At 32.8% G+C, this 22,505-nt stretch overlaps 1 protein-coding gene across 1 annotated transcript; it reads left to right on the plus strand.

The window, feature by feature from the left end:
* The first annotated feature begins 1,218 nt into the window (after positions 1 to 1,218).
* On the plus strand, positions 1,219 to 16,577 carry LOC132750746 (2-aminoethylphosphonate--pyruvate transaminase-like). The gene is made up of 9 exons (XM_060740782.1): positions 1,219 to 1,290; positions 6,821 to 6,955; positions 7,365 to 7,502; positions 8,308 to 8,408; positions 8,680 to 8,920; positions 9,571 to 9,735; positions 12,966 to 13,125; positions 13,964 to 14,124; positions 16,189 to 16,577. Exons 2-9 carry the CDS (start codon positions 6,823 to 6,825, stop codon positions 16,338 to 16,340), a joined length of 1,251 nt encoding a protein of 416 aa, XP_060596765.1. The 5' UTR covers positions 1,219 to 1,290; positions 6,821 to 6,822; the 3' UTR covers positions 16,341 to 16,577.
* The last annotated feature ends 5,928 nt before the right edge of the window (positions 16,578 to 22,505 follow it).

The following is a 22,505-nucleotide window of genomic DNA, read 5'->3' on the forward strand; positions in this document are numbered from 1 at the left end:
TTTTAAAAATAAAAAAGCTGCAAATAGATTATTGGTATTGTCAGGCTCCAGATCGAGTACAGCTCCACGGTCTGGTCCCCCTATACATGAACTCTCATTGACCAGATAGAGTCTGTCCAAAGAAGGACTGCTAGGTGGGCCAAACATGACTTCGGCCGTATGTCAAGTGTCACTGACATGTTGACTTCCCTTCAATGGAGGTGCCTTGACCTTCGGCGTATTGACCAACGCCTGGTCATGTTTCACAACATCTTGCATGACCAGGTGGCTATCCCTTTCCCAAAGTATATCATCCCTCTTACAAGATCATCTAGAACATCCCATCTCTATGCATTCCAGCGAGTCCAAACAAAAAATGATTACTATAAACATTCATTTTTCCCAAGAACAATAGTCCACTAGAATGCTTTACCACCTGATATCATAAACTTGTCTGGCCCTGAGTTCAGTCTGGCTGTAAGCCGGACTGAACATACGTCTCCCTAAAATACCTATTCTGTTTTTTACCTGTTTTTAACAATATACTCATTTCCATTACTTTTATATTCTTTTATTTCAGCTCTTTTACTAACATTCTTGTCAGTTGACGCGCGTCAAGTCTAGGTCCCCAGCAGGGGGTTGACTCTAAGGAAGATAAAGATATGGTGCATTCATTAATTGGAGGGCGAATGTAGTGTCAAACGGCAAAAGGGCATAAATTGGCAAGATATCATAATTCTTTGATTAGTCTAACCTTGTGCCAATTGTGATGAGTACATCGGTGTGGCTGACCCAATACAGGATCAATGATTATGATTAAAATTGTGTGGTTGGTCCAACGTTGGACCAGCGATGACTATAAAGATTGTGTGGTTGGTCCTACAAAGTGCCAATGAATATGATAAAAAATTGTATAGTTTGTCCAACAAAGGACAAACAATGATGATTAAAATTGTGTTAGTGGCCCAACGGAGGGCACGTCAATAAGAAGTTGCAAGTTCTTAATCAGTCGTGGACCAAAACTATCTGCTATCTGGGATGTTTCTAAAATTATTTTACCATTACATGTTTAAATATTGAATACCGCTGAAGCCGGCGTTGACAAATTAAAACGAGTCGGCAAATTTTCATTTTGCCAGTTTTGACTTTCTATTTGGGATTCTATTTCTCTCTTATCAAATACTTTTTACATATGTTCGTGTTTTAAGTGACCATTTCGCATATATGTTCATTTTTTCACAAAGAACGAAAACTCTGAATTACTTGCCAGCATAGTACCTTGACCGGCTGAGATATTTATTTAATTACAAGGTAACTTATTTAATTTAAGTGAAGTTCATTTGATTGATTTATTTATTATTAAGAACAGGTCCATATTAAGAACATTTCATATTAATGAACAAGCATAAACTGAATAATTACGATTCGTCCCACTGACGTTTCGCCCCAAATTGGGCCAATTCAGTGATGATTCGCCCCTCAATATAAAATAAATATATGATGTGTTCTTTCATAGCCTTCTCCAAATCCCTCTAGAGGCGTGCACGTGGCAGAGAAGGCACAAGGCAGGTCACGGTCAAGTCATCAACCAGAGATGATTGGTTGATCTGTCATGACTAACTTTGGAGGTTGGCGTTAACAATGGTCGTTTTTGTTATTGTTGGTCAGAAAGCTGATGTCTTGGCAGTATTGTCGACTCCTTCACCTTCACTGAACGAAGAACGGGCTCCTGGTTGATTTAGCATGAAAAAGATGTCCCCGATGAGACTACCTGACTAATACAGTGTACTGGCAAGGACGCTACAAGCTCGACCATATGGTTAATTCTGGTGTCCAGTAAATATAAACTCAAAACAAACAAATTCTATCATAGCTAGAAAGCAAATATACATCAAGGTGGAGACAGCATACATGCACAACAACTATGAATGAACAACAGGCATTATGTCAACATTTATGTCAGCTGAGCCTGATATGAAAGATTAATAACAAAGCCAAAGCTATGACATTTGGACTATACTGTATGCAGAATTTTAACCTAGATTTTAACCCAGTTACCTTTTTGTATTGAGAGCTACACTAAAGTATTGAAAATTGAACTACTGTCACAAATTTGAACTTTGATATCAGTTGACCTAGAATTTAACCCAGTGACCTACTTTTTCTATTGACAGCTTCAGCATTGAAAATTGAACTACTGCCACAGATTTGACCTTTGATATCAGTTGACCTAGATTTTGCCCCAGTGACCTACTTTTTGTATTGAGAGCTACAGCTACTGCCTTAGATTTGAACTTTGATATCAGTTGACCTACATTTTGAGTCAGTGACCTACATTTTGTAGTAAGAGCTACTTTACTGAAAATTGAACTACTGCCACAGATTTGAACGTTGATGTCAGTTGACCTGGAATTTAACCCAGTGACCTACTTTTTCTATTGACACCTTCAGCATTGAAAATTGAACTACTGCCACATATTTGAACTTTGATATCAGTTGACCTAGATTTTGACCCAGTGACCTACTTTTTGTATTGAGAGCTACAGCTACTGCCTCAGATTTGAACTTTGATATCATTTGACCTACATTTTGAGTCAGTGACCTACATTTTGTAGTAAGAGCTACATTACTGAAAATTGATCTACTGCCACAGATTTGAACTTTGATATCAGTTGGCCTAGACTTTGACCCAGTGACCTACATTTTATAATTACAGCTTTATGTATGAAATTTCTAAGTTACATTCACAGTTCAAAATGGGAGATTGGCAAAAGTAGGTCACTGGGTCAAAATTGAAATCCAGGTCAATGTTCTTCAGTTGTGTGACTGAAACTGCTATAAGTCCAAAGTTTATAGTGTTAGCTCTGTTTTACAAAAAGTAGGTCACTAGCTGGGTCAAAATCTAGGTAAACAGATGTCAAAGTTCAATTTTGCATCTATAAATGTGAATAGGTCCAAATTTCATAGCTGTAGCTTTAAAAACAAAACAAAATAAGTCAGAAGATTTAAGTTTTAAATACATATATAAAGTATAAATTTTAGAATATATTTTGAATGAGGTATGGTCTAGTGACCAACATTGTTCAAATTCTTGTAATAAGCACTAGCTTTCACTGCTTTACAAAAAATAAGTATATCCTTGGGTGAGGGCTGCAAGGTTTGAGGCCAATGGCCCCTTTGGCTAAAATTTGAACAAACTTGATAGATATTGTAGAACAAACTTGATAGATATTGTAGAAAAAGTTTCATGCCGAATATCTTAGCTTTAGCCTTAATGGTTTTAAAGAAGAAGAATTTTTATTTTTTTACTATATACAATATGCATGTAAGGAAAATACATGACCCTAAGGCCTTGAGGCGGGACAATTTTGACACATGGGCTATAACTTGAATAAGTTTTGAAAAAGTCCACTAGACAATGTTTCATGCTAAATATCTAAGATATATGTATAGCCTTTGCAGTTTTCAAGAAGAAGATTCTTGAAGTATTGACTATATCAGGGAAACCATGATACCATGGGGTTGGGCCAATTGTGACCTAAGGCTATAATTTGAACATTTTTAGCTCGACTATACGAAGTATATGGAGAGCTGTCCTACTCGCCCCGGCGTCGGCGTCCGCGTCAAGATTTCAGATTAAAGTTTTGGTGCAGTAAAATATTTTTCACTATAACTTTGTCATTTCTGAAGGTATCCACTTCAAACTGTAAATATATGTTCCTTATCATCAACCACATCTTATGTGACAAGGTTCATAACTCTAGCACCAATATTTTCAGATTTATCTCCCCTTGAACTTAGAATTTTCCTTAAAAAATACTATTTTTAGCTCACCTGTCACAAAGTGGCAGGGTGAGCTTTTGTGATCGCTTTTCGTCCCGCGTCCGTCCGTCGTCCGTCTGTCCGTCGTCCGTCCGTAAACTTTTACTTTAAATGACATCTCCTCATAAACCACTAAGCCAATTTCATCCAAACTTCACAGGAATGTTCCTTTGGTGGTCACCTTTAAAAATTGTTCAAAGAATTTAATTCCATGCAGAAAAAACTTTAAATATCTTCTTTTAAAAAACCATAAGAGCTAGAGCTTAGATATTTGGCATGAAACATCTTCTAGTGAGTGTCTACCAAGTTTGTTCAAATAAAAGCCCTGGGGGGTCATTGATTTTCCCTATATACATGTACTGTACTACATATAGTAAAAACTTAAAAAATCTTCTTTTAAAGAACCAAAAGAGCTACAGCTAAGATATTTAGCATGAAACATGTTCTAATGGGTGTCTACCAAGTTTGTTCAAATAAAAGCCCTGGGGTCAAAATTGGCCCCGCCCCGGGGGGTCATTGATTTACCCTATATGCATATAGTAAAAACTTAAGAAATCTTCTTTTAAAGAACCAAAAGAGCTAGAGCTAAGATATTTAGCATGAAACATGTTCTAATGGGTGTCTTCCAAGTTTGTTCAAATAAAAGCCCTGGGATCAAAATTGGCCCCGCCCCGGGGGGTCATTGATTTTCCCTATATGCATATAGTAAAAACTTAAAAAATCTTCTTTTAAAGAACCAAAAGAGCTACAGCTAAGATATTAAGCATGAAACATGTTCTAATGGGTGTCTACCAAGTTTGTTCAAATAAAAGCCCTGGGGTCAAAATTGGCCCCACCCCAGGGGGTCATTGATTTTCCCTATATGCATAAAGTAAAAACTTAAAAAATCTTTATTAAAGAACTCAAAGAGCTATGGCTAAGATATTTAGCATCAAACATGTTCTAATAGGTGTCTACCAAGTTTGTTCAAATAAAAGCCCTGGGGTTAAAATTGGCCCTGCCCCGGGGGATCATTGATTTTCCCTATATGCATATAGTAAAAACTTAAAAAATCTTCTTTTAAAGAACTCAAAGAGCTATGGCTAAGATATTTAGCATCAAACATGTATTAATGGGTGTCTACCAAGTTTGTTCAAATAAAAGCCCTGGGGTCAAAATTGGCACCACCCCGGGGGTCATTGATTTTCCTTTTATATGTAAAGCAAAAACTTAAAAAATCTTCTTTGAAAAAACCCAAATAGCTAGAGTTAAGATATTAAGCATGAAACATCTTTTTGTGAGTGTCTACAAAGTTTGTTCAAATAAAAGAGCTGGGGTCAAAATTGGCCCTGCCCCGGGGATCATTGATTTTCTTTATATGTGTATAGCAAAAACTTAAAAATCTTCTTGAAAAAACCCAAATAGCTAGAGTTTAGATATTAAGCATGAAACATCTTATAGTAAGTGTCTACAAAGTTTGTTCAAATAAAAGCCCTGGGGTCAAAACTGGCCCGGCCCCACACCAGGGGTGTCATTGTTTTTAACTATATGTGTATAGTAAAAACTTTAAAAAAATCTTCTTTAAATAAAGCCCAATGAGCTAGAGCTTAGATGTTTAGCATGAAACATCTTCTTATGGGTGTCTAACCGAGTGTGTGCAAATAAAAGCCCTTGGGTTAAATTGGCCTGCAATGTTGGGGGGGGGGGGGGGGGGGGGGGGGGGGCCTATATACAGGTGAGCGACCTCAGTGCCATCATGGCCTTCTTGTTTACTGTTACTTCTTTATTTCTTAAGGGATCAACCTCATACTTCAAAAATATGTTCCTTATCCTCATCCCCATCTTATGTGACAAGAATCATAACTCTAGCACCAATATTTTCAGATTTATCTCCCCTTGAACTTAGAATTTTCCTTAAAAAATACCTTTTTTACTGTAACTTCTTTATTTCTTAAGGGGTCAACCTCATACTTCAAATATATGTACCTTATCATCATCCTCATCTTATGTGACAAGGTTCATAACTGTAGCACCAATATTTTCATATTTATCTCCCCTTGAACTTAGAATTTTCTTTTAAAGATATTATTTTTTACTGTAACTTATTTATTTCTAAAGGGATCAACTTCATACTTCAAATAAATGTACCTTATCATCATCCACATCTTATGTGACAAGGTTCATAACTCTAGCACCAATATTGCAAGAATTATCTCCCCATCAACTTAGATTTTTTTACTAGAATTATGTTATTTTTTACTATAACTTTTTTAGTTTTAAAGGTATCTACCTCAAACTTCAAATACTTATTCCTTATAATCAATTATATTTTATGTGACAATGTTCATAACTCTTGAAGTAATTTTAACAGATTTATCTCTCTTTGAACTTAAAATTTTCTTTAAGAAATATTATAACTTTGTTACTTTTTAAGGTATCTACTTCAAACTTCAAATATATACTTCTTATCATTACATACATGTTGTGTGACAAGGTTCATAACTCTAGTGTGACTATTTCTTGAATTATTTCCCTTGATCTTGGAATTTATTTTAACAAATGTTATTTTTTTACTATAACTTAATACATAATTATACATAATTGATTTTTCTTTCATATTTTTGTCCTCCTTACTGTGTCCAGTATTTCATTAGTCGAGCTTGGCTGTCTCCTGTGACAGCTCTTGTTTATTTCATTAGATAATGCTTCAAACAGTGACACAGTTTCTAAGCTCTAAGCCTTGCAATTTCAGAGGATACCATTTTTAAAGATTTCATTTTTAAAATCAGTTAATCTATTTTTAACCCTCCTGACCTTAATACTCAATGGAGCAGAATCATTTGAACAATTTTAGTAGCGCCTAAGGAACATCCTTGGAAAATTTCATCTAATTTGACCCAAAAGTGGAGGACACTGTCTGCAGACAGGTCTTGTTCAATTTTAACTTTTATGGTGAATGTTTAAAGCTAAACTGCTTTTAACTTCACTTATTTCATGGAAATATGACAATGATTGTATTATAATTGTCTTTAATTTTCAGTGATGGCTTTACGAATGTCAATTAGAAAGCTAGCACATTCATATGGAATAAGAGACATACGCCCACTGTGTTCAGTTAATGCTACAGAAATATTGCAATCAAGACAGATTTTTTTATCACCAAGAAAAATGTCAGGTTTGTTATCTAAATGTGTGATGAATGGGTTATAATTCATGATTGTCATTAATTATTTTGTTCTTTCCTAAAAGCTCAAGGATTCTTGTTTATATTTGATTTGTGTCATGTTTAAGTTGTTACTTATTAAGCTATATGTCAAGTAATGTTATGAAGGGATAGTCAACATGGGAGGTTAGACTCATAATGAAGTATGGATAATCAGAATGACATGTATATAAAAAAATATCAAAATAGTCTCTCATGAATTTTGAATTATAGAAAATAGAGATGAAAATGTAAACTGAAAGTAACATAATTATGCTACATATTCTTGTTTCATGGACATTTTTGCTGTAAAGAAGGACTTACCTATTTGTAAAGACTAAATAATTATATAATTAATGTTTTTATTGCTATATATTTTCAGATAAGAAATTATTTACACCAGGTCCTCTTGGTACATCACCAACTGTAAAATCTGCTATGCTTAGAGACCTTGGCTCAAGAGATGTAGAGTTTATTAAGTTAATTAAAACTATAAGGAGTAAATTGGTACAAATTGCAGGTAGGATAATAGTCAGAAATCTGTAGCATCATTAGGCCATTTATACTCCAACCAAGGCCGTTTTAAGTGCATGTAGTAAAGAATTGACTAAGATGTTCCAGATATACAACTAAAATGCCTAATTTTACATTAAGAATAAATAAATCCCTGTGTCTGTGGGAGCATGCCTCTGATGTTTTAGCAAATACATGTACTCTTTAAAGTACATGTAAGTCAAAATTAGCTTTTTGCTTTTGGAAAAAATTATAGCTAAAATTAATGATTTTGGAAAATCAGAAACTGGTGTAAGTTTAGATTTTTTGGAAAACTGCATACTTTTAATGAAAACATTTTATTGGGAAGAGATCTTTATAGGTCTTTGTTGTATACATTTAAGGTAAAAATCACTTAAATAATAAGGTTAACAATTATTTTGTTTGAATTTAATTTAATTTAATTCCCATTTTAACTTGATTTTGTTTAAATTTATTCTCACTTATATTTTTGTTTTAATCAATATTTTGTTAAAATTTTTGAAGCCTTTTTTCAGAATTATACATTTGAACAATTGAAAATTGCAGGGCTGACTAAAATCTGATTTTACCTACTTGTCCATTTTATCTAGATTGTTTAGTTTTGCTTGTCTGTATGATATTTATAAAGTAATTTCACTTGTCAGTACAGGCAGTGGGACAACGGTGGCAATACATACAATTGATTCTGCCAACACAAAATTTTTTTATCCACTTGAGTCAATATAAAAACAGGATGCAGGTGAGATAATATAATTGCTAAGTCTTACTTCTCACAACTTTTGTTATTTCAGGTGTGTCAGATTCCACATTTACTGCTGTACCTATGCAGGGAAGTGGAACATTTGCTATAGAGTCAGTCTTTCAAACAGCCACTAAAAGATCAGGTGCAAAGGTGATTATTTATATTTCATTTCATTTTATTTTATATTATTATATTTCATATATATATTTCAGAGAACCACACTTACGAATGTTACTTGCCATGTAAATGCACATTTAATGTTGAAATGAAACTAATCTATAACTAAGATATTTTTTGTATACTCACTTGGACATTCTATACAGGTATTTTCAGCTTTTTAACTTGTGTAGAACAGTGCTATTTTGATGGCCCATTGTTGTGTTTCCCTGTCTGATTATACTACATGCATATTTGTATTCAGGTGCTAGTATTTGAAAATGGAGCATATGGGAAGCGCCTTGGTAAGGTATGTGAGGTCATGGGAGTTGAAGTTGACGTGATCAGTTTTCCGGAGAATGACTATATTGACCTTAAGAAGGTGGAGAGTATTCTACAGGGAAATAACTCATACACATTAGTTGCTATGGTTCACTGTGAGACTAGTTCAGGTGTAATCAACCCGGTAGAAGGTGTTGGTAAAATCGTAAAACAACATCTTCCAGGTACATAATGTATATGTTAGATAAATAAATACAGCCATAGATGTTTCATTCTCTGCCCAAAACTTATTGAAGAAATGAAATAACCCATTAACCTGAATTTCTTAAATGAACTTGTCCAGCCTTGAACATAGAACAGTCCTTATATGGTTTAAGGGGTTTCAGTATCAAAATACAAAAGTTGAGGTTCTACATATATCAGTAGGGCCTAGTCAGACTGAAAAGATGTGTAAGTCTGGCCTGGCTCAATACTGGTGGCAAAGGCTCATCACTTTCATCTATAGTTTATTAAGCAGTATTAGAAATATACAATTCATCTGTCTGTTTGTCAAGCCATATTCAGTCTAGTTTCAGGATGATGTATATTTTTCTTTAGATAAATTGCTATTCTTTTTGGCATTTGTTTGCATGTGTTTATCAGTTTTACCAAATAATATGATGAGAGTAATTGCTGCTGAATTAATAACCAATGAAGATTACTTTTAGTAGAGAAAATATCTACATACAAAAATTAAAATTTGAATTTTGATTTTTTACATGTAGTTAACTTTCCTTAAAGAATTGCAAAAACTGGTTGCTTGGCTACATTATAAAGATACTGAAAGAATTAAAGAAAAGTTAGATGTAATTAACCATGCTTTGTCTATTTTCAGACAGTGATTTCTTTGTTGATGCAATGAGTAGTTTTGGGGCTATACCTCTAGATCTTGAGGCTGCTAAAGTAGATTATCTAGTCAGCTCAGTAAACAAATGCCTCGAGGGTGTGCCTGGATTTTCATATGCAATAGCCAGACTTAATAAACTGCTAGGCTGTAAAGGTATGTGTTTAATTATTTGATTATTGTCAAAAACACATGAATGACTAAATGGTCAGTATCAAATAGTACAGTTGATGATATCTGGTTGTCTATTTAAAGTTCTTTTCAATAAACCATACATGTTTTTGATATGATTAATGCTTGAATGAATTGTTACAAAAAAATCCAATCTGAAATGAGCAAAGGTTTAAGTTGAACTTTCATTTGGCATTAAAGCATAGTTATACTATTTTATAGTGACATTTATCCTTCATGTATGTAGTTATGTTTTCATCGCTCTATAGTTTGTATATGTTTTAAATGTCAAAAGGCATTGTTAAAACAAATATTGTATCAAACTGGATATAGTATGAAAAAGGTGATAAAATGATCTAGCAATAGAAATGTTGGAGCTTTAAAACAGGTTATAGAGTTGTTGCTTTTAACTTGAAGTTGAGTATTACAGCACAGAAGTCTTGGTTCAGCTTTAACATTTTCTTTGAGATTTATTCATAAACAGTTCCTTTAAAGATTCTGTTGTAATCAAAGATGGAACAACACTTTGTGAAATTTTATATATGTTTATGATCATTCTTTTAAAACAATTTCCAAACATCCAAGAATATGTTAAATATGTACTGCAAGTGTGTATATGCATTATAAGTAATCATTAAAATAATTATATGCATTCATTTTTATTGAAAAATTTGGCTTAGATTTTATCAAAAATAAATTTCTAATTACCTCCCTTTATTTACATGAAATGTTAAATCGGTAATATCTTTACAAATAATGCTTTTTAGCTCGACTATTCGATAAGAATAAGTAGAGCTATTGCAGTCACCCGAGCGTCGGCGTCGGCGTCGGCGTAACCACTTATGTTAAAGTTTTTGTAATAGTTCAAATATTTTCAAAGTCCATTGACATATGGCTTTGAAACTTTGCACACTTGTTCACCATCATGACCCCAACCTGTAGACAGGAGGAGGTAACTCTATCAAGCATTTTGACAGAATTATGCCCCTTTTTCGACTTAGAATTTACGTTAAAGTTTTTGTAATAGTTCAAATATTTTCAAAGTCCATTGACATATGGCTTTGAAACTTTGCACACTTGTTCACCATCATGACCGCCCAACCTGTAGACAGGAGGAGGTAACTCTATCAAGCATTTTGACAGAATTATGCCCCTTTTTTCGACTTAGAATTTACGTTAAAGTTTTTGTAATAGTTCAAATATTTTCAAAGTCCATTGACATATGGCTTTGAAACTTTGCACACTTGTTCACCATCATGACCCCAACCTGTAGACAGGAGGAGGTAACTCTATCAAGCATTTTGACAGAATTATGCCCCTTTTTCGACTTAGAATTTACGTTAAAGTTTTTGTAATAGTTCAAATATTTTCAAAGTCCATTGACATATGGCTTTGAAACTTTGCACACTTGTTCACCATCATGACCCCAACCTGTAGACAGGAGGAGGTAACTCTATCAAGTATTTTGACAGAATTATGCCCCTTTTTCGACTTAGAATTTACGTTAAAGTTTTTTGTAATAGTTCAAATATTTTCAAAGTCCATTGACATATGGCTTTGAAACTTTGCACACTTTTTTACCATCATGACCCCAACCTGTAGACAGGAGGAGGTAACTCTATCAAGCATTTTTGACAGAATTATGCCCCCTTTTTCGACTTAGAATTTACGTTAAAGTTTTTGTAATAGTTCAAATATTTTCAAAGTCCATTGACATATGGCTTTGAAACTTTGCACACTTGTTCAACATCATGACCCCAACCTGTGACAGGAGGAGGTAACTCTATCAAGCATTTTGACAGAATTATGCCCCTTTTTTCGACTTAGAATTTACGTTAAAGTTTTTGTAATAGTTCAAATATTTTCAAAGTCCATTGACATATGGCTTTGAAACTTTGCACACTTGTTCACCATCATGACCCCAACCTGTAAACAGGAGGAGGTAACTGTACCAGGCATTTTTTTTACTATCAAGCACTAAGAATAGTCGAGCATGCTGTCCTACCGACAGCTCTTGTTGGAACTTAGAATTTTGATATACTTCATTTGAGCATTTTATTACATGCTTTTCAGTGGTTTATAGAAATATATCAGAGAAATTAAACTGATAATTTCACTGTTTTAAACAGTGAAATTATCAATTCACTGTTTTAAACAGTGAAATTATCAATTTGATAATTTCACTGTTTTGAATTTAAGCCCGTTAAGTTGTTTCAGTGAAATACCAGCGTGCACAGTACTGGAAACCAACTTAATGATGTGACGTCGTAAATGATGTCATGTTGTATTATTATTTGGCGCACTTTTCATTTAGTATTAGGTTAAATGTCTTTAAAACGTTTCTTTGCATATAATAAAAAGAAAATTTGTTTAGTTTAGTGTACGATCAAAATATATTTCACCTTGTGAACACCAAAAGTTCATATTTCACTCGTACCTTTTGGTGCTTACTCTGTGAAATATATTCCAATCTTACACTGAACTAAACAAATATCCTCTATATATTAATGAAATAAAACTATAAAAAATTTGAGTAACAGGATCTTTAACTTCCCTTTAAGATATATTAAAATGTGTAAATGTTATTTGGACACTATGTTTTATACAATAAACTACAAGCAGTTATAAAGGTCAAATAATATTGAATCTGATCCAATATGAAAAGCTTATACTAGAAGTTTTTCAGCGTGCTAAAATACTTGAAACTAGAACAAAAGTAGTATTGAGCATTATGAATACTACTTTTTTCAGAAAATACCTGTATAATATGATCAGTATCTTTATACCTGTTATACAGAAATGGTTCTATACACAACATTAAGTAAATATTTTCAATAAAAAGTGATTTTAACAACACAAAACAGATGACATATATATTAATATTTTATTTATATTAATAAAAAATTTAAATATCAAATTTCTTGTTGTTTATTTTACTGTCTGGATGTTAAAATCAGGTAATGGTTAGAATGGTTGGATAACTCTTTCTCTTTGTTTTCATCAAAAGTAACCTAGCCAAATTTTAGGTCTGCTGGCTTTTCATGCTTGTGTAAAAGAATGTATCATTGGTTATTCATGAAGATTTTGTTAGATTTATCAATTAACATGTAGAATAATTTTAATTTCTTTTCGATTCTAAGAAAAACATTTTCTAGTTAAAAATGTGGAGATGCACCAGTTATTAAGTACATGTATGCATTACTTGTCAATTACAGGTAATTCCAGAAGTATAAGTTTAGATTTATTTGAGCAGTATGACAATTTAGAAAAGACAAATCAGTTTAGATTTACCCCACCTACCCACACAATGCTGGCATTTGCACAGGCTATACAGGAGTTTGAAACAGAGGGAGGGGTTGAAGGTAGATCGGCTAGGTAAGTGTGTTTGAAAAAATGTTTTACCTACAGTTTAAAATCATTCTAGAAACAGTTAGTTAATAATTATGTACTACACAAAGATTTCAATGTCCATTGTGTCCAGGGGTTTAACCTCTTTTTTCAAGGAGTTTCTGTTTATATTTATAAATCACATATTTATCTTCTCATCTTACACTATGTTATGTTATGTATATGATGTCATTGTCTGTATACATGACACAGTGTAAGATAAAAAGATAAATATATGATTTAAAATAAACAGAAACTCCTTGAAAAAGAGGGGTTTAACCACTTGAAACGTTGGAGATACCTACAGTTGGCTTGATATAGGTGCTGTAATTGTATTTAAAGAGGATTTGTGGGAAATCAGGACCCAGTAAGAGTGTTTGTTATATATGAGTGAGCACTATCTGAGTTTGCTGTTAGTAAGGGCCACTGTATTTACAGTTTTACTTGCAGTTTGTACTAGTAGTATGAAATTGGGTCAATTAAGTAATGTTTATGAGGGGGCAAAAGAAATATTCCCCCAGAAAACTTCTCAGATCAACATTATGTAACAAATTCTAAGCTATATGAATGAACCATTTATATTTTTGTTTGAAACATTTTTATGTAAGCAGAAAACTTGTCATTAAAGAATATGAAATCTTACTATATAATAAGTAAGTGTTCCAACATATATAATTATGATCAGTTAAGTAAAGCTTGAAATTCTCTTAATTATTTATTAAAAGAAAGACAAAAAATGAAATCCTGTGATATGTACTTTAAAATGTATGTTAACCATTGTTTCGTTTTGAGCTAGGTTGAATATAGAGAATTGTTGTTTTTTCAGATATAGAGAGAATTGTACTATATTGAAGGCAGGCATGAAGGAAATGGGTTTTAAAGAATTTTTGAGCCCAAACCATGAAGGATATATCATTACATCATATTGCTTTCCACAAGATAAAAATTTCAATTTTAACAATTTCTACATGAAATTGAATGAAAGAGGTAATTTATATTTCACAGAATCAGTTTTTCTTTTTAAGTACTATTTGAGAAGATTTGTTTTTAGCTCACCTGAACACAAAGTGCTCAAGGTGAGCTTTTGTGATCACAATTTGTCCATCGTCTGTCAGTGTGTACAAACCCAGAGGTACTTGTGTGACTTGGAGAAGAATAGGTAACAGTAAATTCTCTTTGATCCTATTCATTTGCGTTTTTACTTGTGTGTATTTTTTTAAGCCTTGTGTGACTAAAAATGGCTAAAAAGATCAAAGGAAAAGTCACTTAAGTACCATTTCATAAATAAGTATGCTTAGCGTCCGTCATCAACTTTTTTATACAAACAATTTCTTCTCAGAAATCACTGGGCCAAATGAGATGAATTTTTCATGGGATGTTCCTAGCATGAAGCTCTACTAAAATTGATCAAATGGTTCTGCTCAATCAATTGAACATCTTGGTCAGTAGGGCTAAAAATAGATTTTTGAAATGAAATCTTGAAAAATTTTCTCCTCTGAAGGTGCAAGGCCTAGAGCTTAGATATTATGTATGTAACATCATCTACTGAAACTCTGCACAATTTGTTCACATTATAGCCCTGGGGGCAAAATTGGTTGTTTTCATTATAAACATACAGTAAAAACTTAAAAAATCTTCTTGAAAAAAAAAACAAAAGAGCTAGAGCTTAGATATTTGGCATGAAACATCTTCTATTGAATGTCTACCAAGTTTGTCCAAATAAAAGTCTTAGCGTCAAAATTAGCCCCGTTCTGGGGGTCTTTGATTTTCATTATATACATATAGTAAAAAATTAAAAAATCTTCTTTTAAAAAACCCTAAGAGCTAGAGCTAAGATATTTAGCATAAAACAAGTTTGTTTAAATAAAAGCCCTAGGGGTCATTGATTTTCGTTATTTGTATATGTCTCCTTTAATAAGATTGACTACTGTTTTAAACCAAATATCCTGGAAATTGGTCAATAAGATTGAAATGATGATTTCTAGGTCAAGTTTGAATATGGATCACCTGGGGTCAAAAACTTGGTCACACAGCCTAAGCTACTGTTCCAGACAAAATATCCTGGAAATTGGTCAGAATGGTTGTTATGATGATTTCCTGGTCAAGTTTTAATATGGGTCACTTGTGTTCAGAAACTAGGCCCACACAACCCTTATATGGAAACACCTTGTTTAATTACTCCTTAGAGGTCACTGTTGTGATCCAAATAACCATGAAAAGGTCAGAAAGGTTGTGTTGGTGATTTCTAGGTCAAGTTTAAATATGGGTCATCTGTGTTCAAAAACTAGGTCACACAGCCCAAATAAAATGGGATTGAGCCTTCATAATCAGGTGAGCAATATAAGGGCCATTATGGCCCTCTTGTTTTTGAAAAAGAATGTTAAAGCATAGGAAAATGATAAATGATATTTTATTTACTATCAAGGTTGATAAGTTGTTATTGTGTCTATATCACTTACTGTATGTTATTGTCACTTCCTCGCATAAGATACAAAAAAATGTGTGCATTTCAATTTATCTCTACCTGAAAGGAATTCATTTTAGAAATCAACTTATGTTATTCACCCATGACAAATATTGATAAAAGAGCAGTAAATTTTTTACAGATTCATATCCTGATGCAGCAATGAAATCTAAAGTTAAATCTATTTTACACTGATCATTCAGTCATTACATGTTATAATTTATTCTCATATAAACTGGTTTAGAGATTGATCTAGAAATAGAAATTTCTCTTTAATGATCTGATTTAAGAAACTCACTTAAACTTAGGTACTGTCAAATTGAAATCCAACTTTTCATGATGTCACATGAAATTTCAAATTTTCCTCAATCTCTTTCCTTGCAAAATAAAACTCGGGCTACTTTCTATGCAATTTTGTTAGTGACATTGTTTTTCAAGATTTAAAAATAAATTATTTATAGTCATATTGGCCTTATTTTGTTGTAATTAGTCTGTACATGAGGGCTTGAAGACTGGCTTGTATTGCAAGTTCTCAGTTGAAATATTATCACTAAATAATCATGGATTTTCTTGTTGTTATATTTCAGATCAGGTAATCTACCCAGGTAAAGTGCTCGATGCAGACTGTTTTAGGATAGGAAGTATTGGATACCTGTTCCCCAATGATGTGAGGCATTTATTGAAGTGTATTAAAGATGTCTGCAAAGAAATGAACATAACCTTACCTATAAAAGAATAATAAATTTGAGAATTTACTGTAGCTTGTGTATTATCAGATAGAGATTTTCATTGCAATAAGTAATAAATTTTAATAGTCCTTTTAATAGTTTAAGAGCATATAAGTATGGTTTGGAATGTAAAGTATTAATGTTAAGTATTATTTAATAATGTGTATTACTTAAAGTTGTACAAATTCTGTGTCATAATATTTTGATGAATATTAGAAAATTACATTTAACTTTAGCTATTTAACAAATGTAAGCAGAGCAAAGTCATTGCTATTTTGACACAAAATCATGGTTATATTACAGAAATTTTGTTGTAAACTTCTCTCTTGTATAATAAGTAAGCATGCAGTGATCTTTAATTTAGAAAAAAGGTACACTATACTAACCTAGAGAAATCCTTGTTTTATACAAAATGTAATCTAATGATATTTCAATCACATTGATTTATTTTATTCTTATAATTACATGTATAATTACTGGTATTTCTACAGCTATGTAGATAACCTTTGAAGACTTGTATATAATTATTATTGTGATATTGTTAGTGATTATGTGATAAAAATAATGTATTTAATTTTAAATTGTTGCTCAGCTTTGGGTGACAGTTTATATAGATACATTTTCATTGACCAAATGAACATATATCAAAAGTTTAGTTATATGAATTAATCATTGAATGTTTGATTTAATGAATTGAATGAATGAGGTTCTACAAAATAATATTTGAATTCAGGGTATTATATGTGTAGTTTAATGTTTGGTGTTTTGTATTTTAATGCTTTTTATGCTTTTTTTCAACAATCTAAATGTGGACATTTGTTAACATTTAGTCTTTTCAACTTTTAGAGTAATGTGTACTCTGATAGCATCATTATTTATAGACCAATGTCTTAGATAATTTGGTATGTAGGTATCTTTATTGACCGCTACTCTTTTGTGGGGTTTGTGGTCAGTAGGGTCAAGGTCACTTAATTTTTTGTGCTGATATCTAGGATATTTGGTATGTGTATTTAGTATATGTTTACTGTTCATTGATATGTATATTGTGCAGTTTGAAGTCAAAGGTGAAGGTCACTGAGGTCAAAGATAGATTTTTTTTTTACTTTTTCGTAGTTTTGCAATGCTATTTATCTGTCATTAGGGACAATAATCTGGTGTTATTTAAGTGATATTTACATCTGTTGCCTTCTATCTGAGAATTATTTTTTTTGTTTATTTACTTTATCTCCACAATTGCCTTCTTGATCTTCATCACAACAACACAGGAATATTTACTGAAACATGTTACATATATCATTGTTACTTTTGTTTCCATGTTGATCTGCTAGTGTAACCAGATGCATATATTAAGCCTGGGGACAATTGGAAAAGGAATTTATAAGATAATTTTTTTACATCAAAACTATGTCAGTTTACTATCACTCAATATTTTATGTAATGATATTTATATAATTTATGGTTTTGATAATGGATCCAAGGATCCAATAATGTTGGTTGGACGGACAGAGAAAAGATATTTTACAATACAGCTGTAAACAAATACATGTGTATCACTTTATACATGTACTAGTAACATTTTCTGTTAAGCAAATTTGTGAAGATTGGATTCTACAGTGATTTGTGAAACTATATATTGATAACAGATGCTTGCAATATTTTTTAAGTTTTTCAGAAATAATGCAATGTTACAGATTTTACAGAAGTAATTACATACATTCTTCTTAAACATTCACTTTTTGCTTATATTTTATAATGGAACATTTTTCTCTTATTATTTACACTCCACAGCTTGCATTTATTTGTATTTATTTATTATGCCACCGCAGCATCTGCGATGCGGTGGCATATAGCAATTCACCTGTGTGTGTGTTTGTTTGTTTGTGTGTTATATAGATTATATAGTGAACTTAAAAAATCTTCTTGTGAAAAACCACTAGTCCAATTTCAACCAAACTTGGCAGGATTGATCCTTGGGTGAAGGGCTTCCAAAGTTGTTCAAAGAATTTCATTCCATGCAGAAATCTGGTTGCCATGGCAACCAAAAGGAATTATAAGAATAAATTAAAAAAAATCTTCTTGTAAAGACCCAAAAAGCCTAGAGCTTAGATATTTTGCATAAGGCATTGTCTGGTAGACCTCTACCAAGATTGTTCAAATTATAGCCCTGGGGTCAAAATTGGCCCCGCCCGGGGATCATTGATTTTCACTATATGTACATATAGTAAAAACTTAAAATACCTTTTTGTAAAGACCCAAAAGGCCTAGAGCTTAGATATTTTGCATAAGGCATTGTCTGGTAGACCCTTACCAAGATTGTTCAAATTATAGCCCTGGGGTCAAAATTGGCCCTGCCCGGGGGTCATTGATTTTCACTATATGTACATATAGTAAAAACTTAAAATACCTTCTTGTAAAGACCCAAAAGGCCTAGAGCTTAGATATTTTGCCTAAGGCATTGTCTGGTAGACCCTTACCAAGATTGTTCAAATTTTAGCCCTTGGGTTAAAATCAGCCTCGCCCCGGGGGTCATTGGTTTTACTTATATGTATAGAGTAAAAACTTATAGTAAAAACTTAAAAAAAAATTCTTCTAGCAACTGACAAATGCTAGAGGTTAATTATTTTGCATGAACATTGTGAAGTGAATCTCTAGCAAGATTGTTCAAATTATAGCCCTTGGGTCAAAATTGCCCCGACCCTGGGGGTCATTGATTTTCAATATATACATATAGTAAAAAATCAAAAAAATCTTATTCTCTGAAGGTACAAGGCTTAGAGCTTTAATATTAAATTTTGTTAAATGATATCATCTATAGGTACTCTACCAAAGTTGTTGAAATTTTGCCTCTAGTGTCAAAATTGCCCTGCCCCAGGGGCCATAGGTTTTCCGCTTAAATGCTATATAGTAAAAATGGGAAAAAAAAAGCTACAGCTTAGATATTTGACTTAAAATGTTGTTTGGTGACCTGTTATCAAGATTGTTTTGAATTAAACCCTTGGCCTTGCCCCAAGGGGGACAGTGACCTACTTTCTTGTCCTTTGATGTCCAGCAATGAAATTTTGATAATGTTTTGCACAGTTTTAGTTGTAAAATTTGAATTTGATATCAGGTGACCTAGATTTTGATGATGTACCTACTTTTCTTGTCCTTTGATGTACAGCTATGAAACCATGTGCACAGATTAAGATGTAAAGTGAACTTTGATATCAGCTGACCTAGATTTTGACAAAGTTGTCTTTCTGTGTTGTCCTTTGATTGTAGTCGTGAAATTTAAGCTGTGTGAAATATGACCTTCACCTCCGAATTCACTAGACTCCAGTGCATTGGTATATTCCTTCTCTGACCTTTTATTGGAATAACAATATATTTAACCACTAATCTGATAATAAAAATTAGATAGGTCAGGGATCTATGCATTATGACAATCTTCAATTGTAAAGAAACAAAATAAATCTGTTCCTACACTACTATTTAGTGTTGTATTAATGCGGTGGCATAGCATTTTTCTCAAATGCAATCTTGTTCTTATCTAAATTTCTTCTGTTTAGTATAAAAAAATGCTCAGTTTGTAGACATTATGCAGTAGTTTAAAGGACAACAATTAATGGTCTCTTTTTATAATGTGTTTTTATCAGTTTGCCACGTTCACAACTTATACGTCTTTGGGTTCACTTCACTGGGTGAATTTGTCATTCACTTCATTGGGTTTATATGTCATTCACTTCACATGGTTAATGTGTCATTCAATTTATTGGGTTTATATGCCGTTCACTTCACATGGTTCATGTGTCCTGAACTTCACTGGGTTAATGTGTCATTCACTTGCCTAGGTTAATGTGTCATGAACCTCACTGGGTTAATGTGTGATATTGATATTGATACATGTATATCATTTTGACTTTAATACAATAAGAAAAATAATATAAAATGTATGTTTTATAAAATTTTCATATTGATGTTTTCCACAAATATATGATTTTGATTTTGATTTTATTGTTTTCTACAAAATGTTCTCATCATAATCTCGTTATGCTTGTTAGGGATATGATAACTTTTATCTCATCATTGTGGGGCATATTTGCAATATTTTATATAGCACTGTTGATATCACAGTGCTACAGTATTTATTAAAATAACCCCAGCAGAGTGTCATTTTCTGTTTAAGTTAAACATATTTTATTTAGCAAACGTGCAAGCATGTAACATCTTACATCACAGTATATATAACTGGAAAACAAGCATAAGACCATAACAATTTCTTTTTATAAGAATGTGTTGAAATCTTCATATAAACCAGACAAACAGACAAAGCAAATTTTACCCTTAATCTATGAAAAACATGGTAGAAATATGATAGTGAAATTAAAAATTGAGCCATTTTTTTTCAATGAAACCTTAAAAATGTCACATAGATTGTGATAATTAAGTGTTTTCTAAAACTCGTAACTTATTTTTTGTATGTGTGACTTTTTTTTAAAAAAGTGTTTACTCATTCTGAATGTATACAAAATGATTTAAAAACCATATTACAGTCAATAAGATTGTATAATGAGATATTGCACAAAGGACCATTAACTCATTTAGATTACAACTACTGAATTTCAACCTTAACCTGTTGTGATAGGAAGTGACTGGTACTAGTTACATTATAGTCAGACTAGCCTGCATATTCCTGCGGTTTGGTCAGGTTCTATACTGTTTGTAGCTTGATTTTTATATGCCCGAAATTTTTTCGGGCATATTATGTTATACCCCCTGGCATCTGTCCGGCTGTCCGTCCGTCTGTCCGTCAGTCTGTCCGTCCGTCCGTTAGCAATTTGGTTTCCGGAGCATAACTTAAGTTCCATTTGGCCCACAACATTCAAACTTCATAGGATGATTGTCCATATTGGGTAGAAGACCCCTATTGATTTTGGGGTCACAAGGTCAAAGGTCAAGGTCACTATCACCTTAAAACTGAAAACAGTTTCCGGAGCATAACTTAAGTTTCATTTGGCCCACAACATTCAAACTTCATAGGATGATTGTCCATATTGGGTAGAAGACCCCTATTGATTTTGGGGTCACAAGGTCAAAGGTCAAGGTCACTATCACCTTAAAACTGAAAACAGTTTCCGGAGCATAACTTAAGTTCCATTTGGCCCACAGTGTTCAAACTTCATAGGATGATTGTCCATATTGGGTAGAAGACCCCTATTGATTTTGGGGTCACAAGGTCAAAGGTCAAGGTCACTATTACCTTAAAACTGAAAACAGTTTCCGGAGCATAACTTAAGTTCCATGTGGCCCACAGTGTTCAAACTTCATAGGATGAATGTCCATATTGGGTAGAAGACCCCTATTGATTTTGGGGTCACAAGGTCAAAGGTCAAGGTCACTATTACTTTAAAACTGAAAACAGTTTCCGGAGCATAACTTAAGGTCTATTTGGCCCACAATATTCAAACTTCATAGGATGATTGTCCATATTGGGTAGAATACCCCTATTGATTTTGGGGTCACAAGGTCAAGGTCACTATTACTTTAAAACTGAAAACAGTTTCCGGAGCATAACTTAATTTCTATTTGGCCCACAATATTCAAACTTTATAGGAGGATTGCTATTGGAAGGAGGTAATACTTTATTTAATTTATGTAATGTCTTACAAATGCTTCATCCGTAATATAAAAAAAAAACACTTTCGGGCATATAATGCTCCGCCTAGCGGTGCTCTTGTTGTATTTTGTTATTGAAATCCTTTGAACTTTAAATGGACACATCTAAATGAAAAGCTTGTAATATCCATTAGACAAATTCCACAGGTTGAGAATTAGTTTTAATAATAAACCAGAGTGTAAAGTTAAATATGGAATTATGATTTTGCCTTTAACAGGAATAATTATTAATTGCTATTGTAAGTGATTATTAGCTCACCAGAGCCAAAGGCTCGGGGTGAGCTATTTGTATCAAAGGGGGGTCCGTCATCCGTCGTGATGCGTCAACAATCGTCTTCTTCTCTGAAACTACTAAGCCGATTTACTTCAAATTTGGTCTGTAGCATCCTTGTGACAGTCACACTTGAATTTGCTCATATCATTCCAATTGGCCCCTTTAAGGGGTCAGCAGAGCTAAAAATAGAAAAACCTTTAAACAACTTCTTCTACAGAACTAATGGATGGATGATCAACAAACTTTG

Source organism: Ruditapes philippinarum, unplaced genomic scaffold, assembly GCF_026571515.1.
Source record: "Ruditapes philippinarum isolate M1 unplaced genomic scaffold, ASM2657151v2 ctg10926_1_1_1_1, whole genome shotgun sequence".
Taxonomy (NCBI): domain Eukaryota; kingdom Metazoa; phylum Mollusca; class Bivalvia; order Venerida; family Veneridae; genus Ruditapes; species Ruditapes philippinarum.